We start from the raw sequence: 15,174 nt of genomic DNA on the forward strand, positions 1-15,174 counted from the left end.
TGAAAGGTCACTTTCTTTTATACGCTTCAGAGAGGGTGTCTGCACTGTTGGCGAGATATTATTGGTCAAAACCACTTGGTAAACACTGTCACTGGCACGCGACTACACAGTATCTGAACATGAGCCAAAAAAGACCACCAGCTCACCCAGAGATGTCACATAAAACCTATAATTTATTCATTTCAGTCAAATGTTGACATAGTAAAACGCTGCTTTAGAAAAGACATGTGGCTTCAGCTTCAGGTTGAGGGGACACGAGGGGAGACGTATTGCTTTGTGGTTGACTATTTTTTTCATTTACAACTGATAAATAATAACAACATACCAAACATGGGCATGTATTTACACATCAACAATATTACAATAGTACAAAGCCTTCAGTGTGTCCTCTCTTGCATTGTGAACTTTTGTATATTTTTTTGTTTTAACATGCAAACAGGTTTTAAACAACACTGCTTTTAAAAAAAACGTAACTTTACACAGTCATGACAACGGCCGATAAAACACTAAATACACCCTCCTGTTGGTTTCCTGTCCATCACAGCATTTGACACCAGAGGAAGGAAGAGCGTCCTCACGCTGACCTGCTCTTCTGCTGCCCTCTAGTGGCCACAAAACACAAGTAGTTTTATATTCTAGCATTGCAGCTTCAAACCACAAACATCTTTTCTTTTCAAGATCGCGCCTCCACATTGTTGAATCTCTGAACATGGCACATGAACTTTTGTCACCTCAAAAATACATAAATAAACAATATCTTACAATAAATAAGTAATACGGCACAATTATTCTGCTCTTTGAACACAATGAGCAGAGGTGTGTTTGTGCATGTGTGCATCATGTACAGGTTAATCGTAAAAATGACAACCACAAGGCCTTTCTGTGACACCGAATATGAACAGACCATGGCGCTTTATCAGCTCTAGCAGTCCAAGACTCACTGACTTAGTCTACCTTTAACAGGGGGAATCCACTCTCACAATTGACAAATGTTATTCTTACAATCTTGAAGGTTTTATGAAATATTTGTGGATATGAATAAATCCTGGATGGGAACAACCTCCAGAATGACATATGTAACGCTTTCCTAAAAATGGACTTCTTTAGTATTTGTTTAAATGTTACACCGACATCATGTCAAATACTTAAAGGGACAGTTCACCCCTAATTAAAAATAAATGTTTTTCCTCTTTCTAGATTGTTCTGATGTGACTTGCCAAGTGTTCGAGGTATCAGAGTCGTAGAGATGTCTGCCTTTGTTTGATTATAATGGAACTAGATGTCACTCGGCTTGTGGTGCTTAAAGGAGAAAAAAAAAACATCTGAAAAACTCAAAAGTAGTGTCTCTTTCCAGAAATCATGACCCAGTTACTTAAGATTTTCTTCCTACCAACTACACAGCCGTATCATTGCGCAAAGGGAAGCAACTACTCTTGGATGAGAGGCTTGTGCTCGTGACAGCATGTAAAAATTATTGGCGTCCTCCACGGCTGAGCTGTAATGTTGGCTAGCTCAGTGGTGCTAGGTGAGCTAGCATTAGATGCACGCTTCCTTCTGCTCACAATAAGGTCTGTGGATTATCTTGAGTGACTGGGTCAAGATTTCTGTAAAGAGACACTGCTGTTGAGTTTATCAAGTGTATTTTTTTGCCGCTTTGAGCACCACAAGCTGATTGCCATCTAGTTCCATTATATTGGAGAGAAGGCAGACATCTCTACAGCTGATATCTCCAACACTTGGCAACTCACACCAAAACAATCTTGACTGATAAACAGCACTACATGTAAGAGGAAAAATATGTATGTTTGATTTTGGGGTGAACTGTCCCTTTAAATGGCTCTCGCAAGCTTTCAATTGAATTAATAAATTTGGGTGACTGTGACAGTGATGACAAAAATGACTCCGCATTCAGTGTCAGGGCATCTACATGATGTGTTGGTGACCACAACAGGTTAGAGTCTGTCTTTAAAACGAGCTTTTAATGCAGAGACGGAAACCCAGCTGCTCATGACACACAAATCACATTCAAAAGTGAGTCTTCACCTATAGGTCATCTCTGATCTTTTTGAACCGAAGATGTTTTTGGCACTGAAGCGGTTCGGGGAAATCCCGGCCCTCTCTTCACCATTTGATTCGTTATGATCTGTGGGATAAAGCAGCTCTGTACTCTGAAAGGCTTAGTGTTGGAATGATGATAAAAACTTGTGGCATCATTTCTACTGTATTGCACTTTACCCCCCGTGTTTTTATAACTATCCAAACAATGCAAGACATGCCCGCTACATAGCATTTAGGAACCTCGCCTTTGGATGTTTCCTCCTACTAAGCAGAAATGTACCACTGAAGCGACTGGCTATGCATGAACAGATACAGGGCGGGGACAAAATAACACAAACACTAATACGGTCTGCCAGATTTGATGCTGTTATTGTAAAGGCTGCGTTTCTTGTCTGACTTTGTATGCATCATCATCATCACTCATGTCATTTGTGAGTGATTCCCCTCATCCCATGCTGCATTTCCTTCAGACTGACATTAGCAGCGCAGCAGGCTGGTCCCTCAGTGATTTGAATAACAAATAGATGTTTTTCACATCATGCCATGTCAACAGGGAATTTGTCTTGAGGATTTGCTTGGCTCAGAAAGGATCATTTTTCCTGCCAATAAGTAGGTGGAGAGCCAAAATAATAAGAACCAATGTTAGAGTGATAACTGTAATACAGCTTGTGCCCTTGTGCTTCCATTATTCTGTCCACACCCTGTGTTGGTTATCACAGACAGTTTACACAACGACCACCTCTGAATGAAGTGATATTTTCAGTCAGTAAGAATAAATGTCAAAACCTCCTCATGATCATGATTTTGTTGAATACAGCTATTGTTTTTTAAAACAAATGTCTGTGCTGCTTGACTTTTCTTTTGACATAATGTAACTCAAGGATTTCAAAAGGAAAATTAGCTCTGTGATAGGGCTGTGTTTCCATAGCAACCCCGGGGGTGAGTGGGATACCATCGCACACCCTGAAATCAGTCATCACAATGTCAGAAAGCATTTCTGTGAGGAGTCTGATCTGCTTTACATGATCGCAGACCAGGCATCCTCCCAGGGCTCATTCAAGGAAATCAGATTCTGTGGTTAAAAAAGAAAAAAAAAGAAGAAGAAGAAGAAAAAAAAAAAACACTCTACAGTACATCTATGCTGCAGGACTTAATGCGACGTTTGGCACTGAAAAATGTATAGGTCCATATTATATACAATGTAAAATTATCAATATCTATTCACACAAAAACATCATAGAGTAGAGTGCATGAGGAGTGTTTGGCTAAAAGTCAACCAGGACTCTACACTGCAAACACAGAGAACCAAAAACTGTTCACTATTCATCAACAGTTTTTGATCTCTGGCACGTTCAGGAGAGCTTTAGTGTTTTCAATGTCAGAGTCAGTCAATTAAAACCTCTCACAATGCTTCCTTCAGATGCCAGATACTGTTAATGCTGCACCTTTTGTCACTCGCTGGCGCCGCACAGACGGAGCCTCAGTGAGAAAAGGTGAAAATGTGTCGGCATATTAAAGCGTTGTACTGCCTCAGCCCTGGTTGCTGTTTGCGTTACATAATACGCTACCACACAATAACCAAAAAAAGCTCCACATCATACACCTAAATAACTATGGCATGTATCCTGGATATACATGCAGCACGGGGCAGGTATGTGATATGCAGATGAACTCAAAGGAGACTATCAATGGGGCAGAGATCGTGGCCATCAGGTTATAAACACATCTAACTCCTCTACAGATGGTTTTGTGTTTGTAACTGAAATGATGAAGAGGCTATCAAGTCCTTGTTGACCTCCCAGGGGGTGGACGAGACTTGAAAGACAGAAATAAAGGAACATTCCACCTGCTAAACAGGCTCATAAATAACCAAAATCACAAGAACAAAAACAGGGGCATATTCAGTCCAATAGATACTGTACAAACTAATTACAGCTTCCTCTTCTCTCCATCTCAGCTTGGCAAATCTCCATTTTGCTGCGCAGAATCTCCTCCTGTAGACGGTTCAGAAAGCGTGTGCAGACTTCAATCCTTTATAAACACATGTTCAGTGTTATAAAGCCTTTAGAGAACAGGCAGCTCTGTGTCTTCGTGGGTTTCCTCAAAACACATGGCACCTTATTGTCCACTTGGCACCACTGCTGGTGGTGTGATTTTGTTGCGGTGTATGTGTGAGTGTGTGGCATTCTGCTGTGCAAAGCGTCACACATACTCGGTGCTCGCATTTCCACTGCGCGGTGTCCAGTGTGTTTGTGTATGTGTGTCTATGAGGGTACGTGTGTGTGTGTGTGTGTGTGTGTGTGCGTCTTTAAGCACGTGGCTCCAGCTTGTGTGACAGTTCGAAAAGCGTCTGTTGATTGTCGATAATGTGCAGGTATTGAACACTTGCCCTCAACTCCGCACTGTCGACCCCGATTACCTCGTTGCCTAAGAGACAGACATAAAACACGCACATTAGTCACACATAGAAGAGTTTTCTCTGCTGGAAAACACACGTTCACACACATTTGGAACAAACACAGACTGTATTATGGCCATATAAAGAGAGTAAAAGGCTGTCTGGAAATGGTTGCTTAGAAACTGTAAGAGAAAACGGAGTGGTACAGGTGCAGTACACAAACTCAGCTGCAGGTGGCGGTACAGCCCTCACAACAAGTGGATCCACCAATACTTCAGTCAGAATCTGGTTTATTGCAAGCAATCTGTCTTGGTGTATTGGTGCATACCATAGTAAGACAAAATGAACTGGAGATACCACCTAGTGGTTGAAAGCCTCCGCCAACCAGTCAAGTTGCACTTTTCATCCACGTTTATCAGACTCATATGTAGCCATGACAGTAAGCAATGCTTTAAATGTGGATGTTGCTGCAAAGATGCTACAAAATTTAAAACATTGATGCTTCAAACACATCTTCAACTTGGCAGCACAACAGATCTGTGCAATCAGCATAGTTTCAAGGTGGACACCCAAGATTACTGTCACCAGTTTAGTATGTGACCAAATGTCTCTCCTTCTGTTCCTGACTTAAAGGGACAGTGCACCCAAAAATGAAAATTCAGCCATTATCTACTCACCCATATGCCGAGGGAGGCTCAGGTGAAGTTTTAGAGTCCTCACAACATCTGCGGAGATCCAAGGGGAGAGGGGGTAGCAGCACAACTGCATCTAATGGAGGCTTATGGTGCCCCAGATTCAAATTCTACAATGAGGCTAAAAACAGAGTTCAAATGGCGTTTTTCCAAACAACTTTTTATGTCGGGGCTTCAGGACACCTGGATCACTACGGACGAGCAGTATGGAGATATTTTGTGGTTTCAATTATGTGTTTTTGGACGTTTGAATCTGGGGCGCCGTAAGCCTCCATTAGGTGCAGTTGTGCTGTTACCTCCTCTCCCCTTGGATCTCCGCAAGTGATGTGAAGACTCTAAAACTTCACCTGAGCCTCCATTGGCATATGGGTGAGTAGATAATGGCTGAATTTTCATTTTTGGGTGCACTATCCCTTTAAGATGTTGAATACTGGTTTTATTGCCGAACATTATGATGTCAGAGTGACGTTGACCTCTGACTTTCTGGATATAAAATGTCACAACTTCATCATTTTATCCTATTAGACATTTGGGTGAAATTTAGTCATAACTAGTTATTGTTATTGTTATTGAATTCTTGGGTTAGGGCAAACATGTTTTGTGAGGTCACAGGAAACTTTGACCACCAAAATCTCAACAGTTCATCGAGAATGTTACGGACATAAATCGTAGTGACCTTGACCTTTGACCACAAAATGTAATTAGGTTATCCTTTGTCCTTAAGGCGGACACATGGACAACCTGAAAACATAGTGCCTTTGGCCAAGGCTGTCACCGGTGCGGAGGCATAAAATTAAAAGCAAGTATTGCAAAAATCAAGAAGCATAAATATAGAATGAAAGAAAATTACCACAAAAAAAAGGAAAGAGTGCTTTAGGTAGAAAATATGTACAATATATCAGAATTAAAATGAAAGAGCTGTGCACCCAAACCTAACAGTTTGTCACAAGAGGGGAGACTATGAGCCTGTAGAGCCCCTGTACAGTAAGCCTGTCTTATAATTTGTGATGTTCACATCATTGCAACAGAATTCACTCTGAAGTGGGAGGACTCACCTGGCTGGTCGCTCTGGCAGTGGCGAATCATCCTCACTGTGTCTGCGATCATATGCTGTTGGTTTAGGAGAAGACACGTTGCATCAGTGCAATACCAAACAGTCGAGATCTAATAGTGATGGTGTGTTGAGGTGAAATGCAAAACACAGCTTGGTCTCAGAGAATTTGGCCTCTGTAAATAAAGGTTTCGGTCATTCAATCAATCAGTCAAGTTGTTAATCTGACTCCTCTTTCAAAGGCCACTGCCTTCTGATAGAGTTTTCTACTCTCAGGCCTGACAGATTCACCACCTTTCCACTAATTTAATTCTGCTTTTTACTGACCAGGACTGAGTAGAGCTAGCCAGTAATCTTGTTTTGTCGATAATGTGCAGGTATTCAACGCTCGCCCTCCTCCTCCAACCACCCAGGGGTGATTGTAGTTAAAGGGGGCAGTGATCATTTAAAGCACCACTCTTCACACAGATTTTATTATCTCCAATTTAGTTTTACTAAAGACGACAAGGAGTTCGAACAAGGTGGCTGCTGTTAAATTCTCTCTGCAGCATTATGATTTCGATTAATATAAATAACAATAATTACTTTGCCAGACTCTGTTGGGTAAAATGCACAGGTGCAGTTTGTGTTGGTTCAGGGTGTTCAATAAACCCCCTAGTGGCTGCAGCAAAAAAATGCATGTAGGGATTTAAATCTAATCTGTATTTTTTAATAACACATATAATAAATAAATAACAATATCAACCTTTTTGTGTCCTCTTACTGACAGAATAAGAAAGAGTCTTTTTGTTAACTTAAAAGTAACTTAAGTCCTTGTGTTGAGACAGACAGCCCCTGCTTCCCTTAGCTGGCAGCCATGGGTGCGTCCATACATACAATCTGTTGAAGAAATAAAGCTTTCTATTTCTATATAAATTAAGATAGAGTTAAGATAAGCACATTCACTGTGCTTGGTGTTCTGCTTCACCATCTCCTCACACAGAGTGCCCCAAGTACACTCTGCCACACTGAAAATGCGGTGCTCTGAATAACCATGGTGCTCTGAATAACCAAATGGTGTATTCTGACAGCACTCTTAATTTACAAATGGTCTAGTTTGTGCCAGAGTGTGCCAGGCGCTCAGAGTGACTTTTTAGGAACACACCCCACAGTCCGAACACCGTATTTAATGTACACAGCATCCATAGCCTACTGGTCATATTAGACACCATGGGATAGGTCCATCAACAAGTCTGCGACACACATCTCTGCAGAAATGCTAATAGCTGGGATCTGTATCTGGTTTACTGTCATGTTTTTAGTTTGTGCAAGTTTGGTTTCTATGGTAGTGCTCAGTGTATTAGTGGAGATATGAAAATGCACCTGCTGGTAATCTGATTATTAATTCTCCTGTAAATAAAGCCTCTGTTGTACGTATTACATTCCTCAAGACTTATTTTGTAGTGAACGCCCAACCTTAAAGTTCAAACTGCACCTATGGTTAATGTGTGCCAAACTTGTGGTTATCTACTAACGCCAGCCTGTGTCTGACTCGCAGTGCAGCGGTGAGTTTAGTTGCTAACATGTCAGCATCTGATTGTGACTGATGAGGCCGTTTGTTTCTTCTCTTTCTTGTAAAAATAAAAAAAGAAATCAAATTGTTTTTTTCTTCTTTCTGTTCCTTGTTGGCGACATGCTGCTCTGATTAATTACTGAGAAACAAACGTATGATTGGGAGCAGCTGTGGCTCAGTAGGTAGAGCTGGTCACCCCTAGTCACTGGGTTGGCAGTTGGATCCCCAGCTCCTCCTGTCCACATATCCACATATCAAAGTGCCCTTGGGCAAACTGCTCTCACTGATAAGACCAGCACCTTGCACGTTAGGTCGCTGCCATCCGTGTGTGTGGATGGGTGAATTAGAGGCAAATTGTAAATGAGGGCTATATCAGTTACTGCATTTACTATTAATGTGATCGATCAATCACCTGTTGACGAATCCTGTTTTGTGATAAATGTAGTTACGAGATGAAAATTTGAACAATCGCCTCATTTAATATGTTGTCTTTGCTGTGTGACATTTTGAAACACAAACTCAAACAATGGACGTCTTTAGAAAGTGACTCAACTCACCAGCTTCTCAAAGTTGACCAGGTTGTCGTGGAAGGTTTTATTTCCTTCGTGGATAAAGGTGATATCTAAGAGCAAAGGACAAGTTCATTACTATTGATTTGTTCACCAAAAGCAATAAAGTGTGTGTGTGTGTGTGTGTGTGTGTGTGTGTGTGTAGGGGTCGGAGATGATACCTTTCAAGAGAAGAGGCATGAAAGGGATCTTGGGAGGCTTCATCTTCTTGAAGGCTTCCCTGTAGGCTTTGTGGTTCAGAGATGGATCCTGAACAAAGACAAGAGGTGGAGAAAGAGAGAAAACAGAATGAGAAGAAAGGATCAGAGAAGGAGAGGAGATTTTAAGATTTGATTATCAAGCTAAAAAAGGATCATAGTTCATAGTTCAAGTTTTGCACCTATCTCTGTTGCTGTTGAGTAAAACTCACCGTTATGAGCTCCAATTCTGAGAAAAGTTTCTTGAACTTCCCTGGACATTTCTAAAGATAAGAGTTTGGTCAGAATTCGATTTAAAACAAGTGTATAAGTTCACTAAATGCTAAAACACATATGCTTACCTCCCAGGTTTGGTTGAGTCGGCTGACAGCTGCTGTGTTGAGACCCATGATGATGGCAAATGCAGAGTTCAAATTTCTTTGGGCTTTACAACTGCAGATACACATAAATGTAGAATAACTTGTATCAGTGCACACGAGCCTTGATGTTTTTGATACATGCAGGTTTATTTGTGTATATTTCTCAAAAAAAGTGCATGTGTTCTTACTGAGCTGCGATCTTGATGAACTTTTTTAGCAGCTGCACTCTCTTGTTGAGTGATACGCACATGAGCACCTCGGACATGACCCACTGCTGGACCTCGTTACAGCGCTGGAGCAGGACTGAGAGCGCCACCGTGTGGCCGGTGCCAGGAGCACGGCTAAGGGTGTAGTACACCAGCTCTTGCTGCGTGTGGAGGGAGGGAAGAGCGTGAGTGGAAATCCAAAAATGTCCAAAAACAGGTACACCTTTTGGCCAACCAACAGTCCAAACCCAGCCGAAAATATCAATTTACGATCATATAAAAACAGAGAAAAGCAACAAAAGCTCACATATTTAAAAATGGGAAAACATTGTCTAGATTTCCTAAAGATACAGAAAGTGTAAGATGCAGCCTGTGCCTCTTCATCTGCGGCGTCTTCACAACAAATATTCAGCTTTTCCTGACAGCCGCTCAGCTGCAAGACGACTTTCTGTACTCATGATCCAGCAAGTCTTGTAGAGCATTTGCATCTTTAATGCTTATGTTCCAGCAATCTCTGTCATGAATATGAATTTATTATAAACTATGTGCACACCCTTCATGCATATATTTGAGTGTGTGTGTGTACCTCGTGGATGGATTTGAAAAGGCTCCAGTCCAGGTGTGTCAGAGCAGCTGCCACGTCCCAGGTGTTAATACCTAAGAGTCGCACCGGTCTCCTGCTTAGCTCAGCACTGTCTGTTAAAGGAGGCTGTTCACACAAAGTAAAATTAGTGCACAGAAAGGTAAGGTATACACAAAAATATAGCACACCCTGTACATACACACAGGTGCTATCTATCGACTGGAATAGAGCTGTCTCAAAAAAGCTTAACAATAGCAACAATATATCATCTTCATAATAACTTACAGAACAACAAGGCTGTGGGGGGATTCAAACATCACAACATTCAAAGGAAACAATACAGCTCAGAGCTATTAGAGCAATTACCTCCTGCCTACAATCAGCACTGAAAGCTGAGAAGGGAGCAGTGATTCCTGTAACACTATTGTTCTGTCTAGCTCTGGTTACAGCAGCCTGACAGACAATATGTGTAATAAAAACTGAGTATGCCTTACCAGCCTGTAAGTTGGGCAGTAGATAAATCAATCTAATGTAGAGCACCTCGTTTGTCAATGATAGGCTGCTAAAAAAATTTACCCCAAAGAAACCAAAATCCTTCAAACTATGATTTCTAAAATGCCCAATATTGCTAAATTATTTAATGATTCACACTGAAGCTCCACAGGAAGAAAAAACATGCCATTACAGAACAACACTGAGCCCTGATACAGCACTTTCAAATCCTGCTGTCATGGTTGGGTAACAACAGAACAATTGTGGCTCACACCTTTTCTCTCCTATTGAGTCAGAGTTAACGACAATAACCTGACCTGAGTTCTTCCAGCTTGCTTATGATGCATGACTCATCGTAACACTGTAAAAATATGTCACTCTGGGATTTAGAATATTTATTTTCATGCCTGATTTAGTCAGAAGATGATAGAGAGGCTAGGAACAATATTAGAGGCAGCAAATGCCCCCAATAATCACATTTGAGAGGTCGTGGTTTGCTTTAAACCTGCAAGCTGCATCTTTAGCTTCGATTAATGCTTGTGAAAAATTGAGATTAAGTGTTAACAGAGCAGCATTTACACACCAGAATCTCTGTGAGATCCCTGCGACAGGCCACAAGCTTTCCCTGTGGGGTCATAGACTCTGAGTACACACAGTCACTGGGCTGTAACACCCTCCGCTCTGCAGAGACACACAGAAGGAGAAAAACAAAGAGAGAAAGACATGAATGTTGATAACAATTTAGAGCCAAGAGTGTGGAGCAGTGACTCTCAACCAGGGGTACTTGTTTCCCAGTGTTGCAATTGCCACAGAGGTACATGGAAAAAGACTGTGGAGTAGTGCAACTAATTAAAAATAAAAAGCTATGTAATGGATAAGTGATTGAAAAAGTTAGCTATTAAAAAAGTAAGTAAAAAAAGGTAATTAAGGGCGGCAGTAGCTCAGTCCATAGGGACCGGACCAAATATGGAGTGTGGACGGGTAGCTGGAGAGGTGCCAGTTCCCCTCCTGGGCACTGCTGAGGTGCCCCTGAGCACGGCACCAAACCCCCAACCGCTCTGGGTGCCTGTCCAGGGCAGTCCCCTCACTCTGACATCTCTCCATTTAATGCATGTATAGGTCCTGTTTGTGCATGTGTGTGTGTGTGTGCATGACAACAGAGTGAAGAAATTGAATTTTCCCTTGAGGATTAATAAAGTATATAAAATCTAATTAAAAAATTAAAATGAAAGAATTATTAACATTAACTAAAAGTAACGAATAAACAGTTGAAATAGTTAACGTCAACTAAAATGAGCATATAAACAGTCAAAACAGTAACATTGGCTACAAGAAATGAAAAATCAGTTCAAACAGTACAGTAGGCTAACATTATTTTAAAGCACTGAACAAACAATTCAAATATTAACGTTCACTATAAGTAACCAAACACGGTTAAAATAGTTGTATTAACCACTGCTGCAGGGTGTCTGCCCATGTGGTAAAATATGACATGTAACATTAGGGATGAGATCATGTTGTGTTGTAACTAATAAGAGTTAGTTAACTGAAATAGCTGAAAGTAATGTAGAAATGGTTATTATAGCTAAGTGTGAAAAATAAATAGTTAAATAGTCTGTGCTTGAAAGATCCAGTTTATGACACTCCAAGGTAGGAATGAAAACCTGACCAAACCAGCCTAAACAAGGTCGTGTATTTCTTTGTGTGTTTGTCCGTGTACCTCCACTGTGCGACGCCACAGCAAGAACCATGTCCTCCTCTGCTCTGTCCATCTTCAGACTCACAATCCTTAGCAGCTCATGGGCCTCCAGTGAGGGGTGTGTGTGGACACTCAGGTAGGAGTCAGCACTCACGTACACGCAACAAATCACTGGAAGACAGACAATGTTCACAGAGCGGTTAATGTGCTGCACATATACTGTAAAAGTGTAAATAGCTAAAATAAAAATACTGAAATACTGTAAAATCATAATCAAGCAGATGCAGAAATTCTTAAGTATTTACAGAGAGAGTTGGGTTAATTTTGTCAAGTACTCAAGCAGACAAAGAAACTGAGCACGCTGTATTTCAGCAATTTGCATCTGCACATTGAAATTAAAACTCACAGGCTGTCATTAAGCGTGATTGTGAACAGTCCCGGACAGCGTGTTGTGTGCGTGCATGTTTTAGTGTCTGTTACTCACCCTCTCTAGTATCAGGCGGTGGACTTCGGAGTGGCAAACAGTTTTCCTTCAAACTCAGCTGCTGATACATTTGTTTACTCTGACAGAGAAGGAGCAGAAGAAAAATGGAGATGTATAATGCTGTGTCTATACTTCACTGAATATAGTGATGCACTGATAACACCTGTGTCAGCTCCTATCCACCTTATTCCTGAGGGCACTACTGTAGAAATCATTATGGACGCAACTTCCAGTGAGATAGCGGAAGTAGCAGTAAGCTAGTTAGTCCCATAGACTGTCTGTGCACCGTATACTTTTGGCTTGAATGAGTAATTTAAGTAGTGGTGTTGTTACTTAACATTGGCTGACACAAACAAGAACATTTGTTGGCTTTGAAAAAAATCATATCACTGCACACCAAATTATATTTTTATGTATGCCATTAAAGCATTTGAATGCAGTAAAATGTAGCTGACAGTGTCGTGCAGTGTCTCTCTAGCTTACCTTTTGGTTTGGAGGGCAGTCATCGACCGTGCTACAGGAGAGAAACAAGCACAACGATGAGGGGGAAAACAGGTGGGCACAGAAAAATAATGAATTAAAAAGCATACAGTAATGACTAGTCATATTTGATACAGAGAACAAACTCCTTGTGCACACTTACTGTCTACGACGCAGAAGTTTCTGGAACTCCTTCAGGTCTTTCTCCAGCGTGGGGAACTCATACAGATCCTCTAAAACACACCTGTACAGGGTCTAACAGAGAACAGAGGAACATGTTAGCACTTGTTGATTGATGGTTAAATATTGTTTTTGTTTGGTCCACCAGGAAGGCTGGTAACTGGCAGCAAGAATGCTTTAGTCTTTGGTCTTTGGATGTTCTCAGACTCTAACACTGCTATCCACCTGGCTCGGTCTCTGAGCAACATTGTACATTGGCTCCATATTAAACAGATATCTGATTAGCTGCCCGTTACAACAATCTACACCCACCTGTAGGATAGGGCATAAGTCCCAAATCATACTCCAATGCTTTGAGCATCATAAATGAAATCCCTTTCATCTTAATTCTTAGCAGCAGGTGGAATAAATCTCAAAACAAAACTATTCATAACAGAGGCGAATGAGAATTTTTTTTGTTTTGTAATTTAGGTGGAAACTACACGTCAAACTACAGAAAAGTGGAACAGCTGTCACTTGCGCCAGGATTTTTTTCAAAGAGGGCAAAACACTTTAAAATACTAAGGGATCACATTGTGGGATGAACTTCCTAATCATCTTGCAGACAGCAGATTATTGATGATTATTGATGAAACAATTTTGACACTATGTTTGACAGTTTACTGGGACTAGTCGATCGTGGTACAATTATTTTGTTGAAATTATTTCGTTCCGTTTGATTTTTATTTTCCTATTTCATTTTTTTCTCTTATTTAACCTTATTTTATTTATTATTTATTTACTCTTTATCCCATAAGATGTACATTATTCATTTTCCTTGACTAAACAAGGTCAGGATGGGGTCGAGCCCTCCTCAGGTTTTGCTGACCTACTCTTTATATAGAGTGATTTGTACTGAATCTATAATTTGTTCCATTTATATGTGCAAATAAATAAACAATAAAAAAAGTTTTCCACTGGTGGCAGAGTTGTCAGACGGCCTCCCTTTTTCACTTCTTTAACCACCTTCAAAATGTTGGCACTGTTATATTTGCAGATATCCCAAAACCTGTTGATATCCAAGTCTCTCATAATGGTTAAAAGCAGGTGTTTTTTAACTTTTTTCCTTCCTGCAGGCTTTTCATTTGCACATGCATCTCTATCCCACAGCCTTTCCAAACTGCTGGCTTGTTGGTTTGTGTACAACAAATCCATGACAATGCACAGAGCTGACCGTAAACAGGCAAGAGGTTGTGTGGTGCAAACTGCAGCAAAAACTCAGGTTGCGACTCATATTCAGAGTGTGCTGTATACTTGTCCAAAGAATACTCCTAAAATCCAAATAATACCAGCATATACCGCATCTTAATTGTCCTATTCGAAATAATAGTGGAATAGTAGAGTGCACGTAAACATACCCAACGTCAGGAAAAACTACTTCCCATAAAGGAGGTCTGACATGCAACCGAGGTTCATGAGGATGATTTGAACCAACAAAATCACCTGGCTCTAACATTACAGTTTGCTCAGCTCATTTACTGAGTACCATCAAGTGTAAATTATGCTGCGTAGGCAGATTACATTAAAGAAACATCAGACAAATTCTGTACCTTGTACTTAAATGAGTGACTAGGCACGCTCTGTGGTGTCTGTGTGTGCCTGGCTGTGTGCGTGCTTGGCAGAGAATTAGTAAGTAGCATGAAAGCTCAGGAGGCAGTAACAGTAACAACTTGCAAGGATCCACACTCGCGCACACACACACAGACACAGACACACACACGTCTCCAAACACCTGCTTATCGCTGTCATTGACCCACCGTAGCCTCCCATCCCAATTCCCCTCTCATTCCTCTGTTACTAGGCAACTATCACCTGGGTTACGCACTCCATATGAGATTATACCCATGCCAACCCTCGCACTTTGGTTTCCATGGTAACCCGGCACCGAGCAGCGGAGCCGGCAGGTTACGGAGGGACAAGTGATTGGTGAGTGCGTGCGCTTGTTGCGGGTGAGCGTGTGGACGAGCACACATGTGATCGTGTTGCGTGTGTTTGTTTCTCTCTCGGTGTCACGGTCGTCACAGGGATTCAAATCCAATTCAGCCGACCATGTGAAAATATAACAGGAACACAGTGGGTACCAGCAGCATTTGTCGTGAGAAATGTGACACTAAGAATCTGTATGTGTGTGTCTT

The 15,174-nt window shown here is 41.2% G+C and overlaps 1 protein-coding gene across 1 annotated transcript in view; it reads right to left on the reverse strand.

The window, feature by feature from the left end:
* Nucleotides 1–4,227: 4,227 nt before the first annotated feature.
* The window catches only part of rapgef5a (Rap guanine nucleotide exchange factor (GEF) 5a), a 63,557-nt gene continuing 52,610 nt past the window's right edge, over nucleotides 4,228–15,174 (reverse strand). The window contains exons 14-26 of the mRNA XM_033637673.2: nucleotides 12,984–13,075; nucleotides 12,824–12,854; nucleotides 12,341–12,419; nucleotides 11,878–12,027; nucleotides 10,741–10,838; nucleotides 9,669–9,791; nucleotides 9,065–9,243; nucleotides 8,859–8,949; nucleotides 8,730–8,780; nucleotides 8,482–8,569; nucleotides 8,309–8,373; nucleotides 6,204–6,258; nucleotides 4,228–4,485 (exon numbers count right to left, since the gene is read on the reverse strand). Coding sequence (XP_033493564.1) covers nucleotides 4,367–4,485; nucleotides 6,204–6,258; nucleotides 8,309–8,373; nucleotides 8,482–8,569; nucleotides 8,730–8,780; nucleotides 8,859–8,949; nucleotides 9,065–9,243; nucleotides 9,669–9,791; nucleotides 10,741–10,838; nucleotides 11,878–12,027; nucleotides 12,341–12,419; nucleotides 12,824–12,854; nucleotides 12,984–13,075 — 1,221 coding nt within the window. The 3' untranslated portion in view covers nucleotides 4,228–4,366. The remainder of the gene's footprint in view (nucleotides 4,486–6,203; nucleotides 6,259–8,308; nucleotides 8,374–8,481; nucleotides 8,570–8,729; nucleotides 8,781–8,858; nucleotides 8,950–9,064; nucleotides 9,244–9,668; nucleotides 9,792–10,740; nucleotides 10,839–11,877; nucleotides 12,028–12,340; nucleotides 12,420–12,823; nucleotides 12,855–12,983; nucleotides 13,076–15,174) is intronic.

This window comes from Epinephelus lanceolatus, chromosome 16 (assembly GCF_041903045.1).
Source record: "Epinephelus lanceolatus isolate andai-2023 chromosome 16, ASM4190304v1, whole genome shotgun sequence".
In the NCBI taxonomy this organism is placed as follows: domain Eukaryota; kingdom Metazoa; phylum Chordata; class Actinopteri; order Perciformes; family Serranidae; genus Epinephelus; species Epinephelus lanceolatus.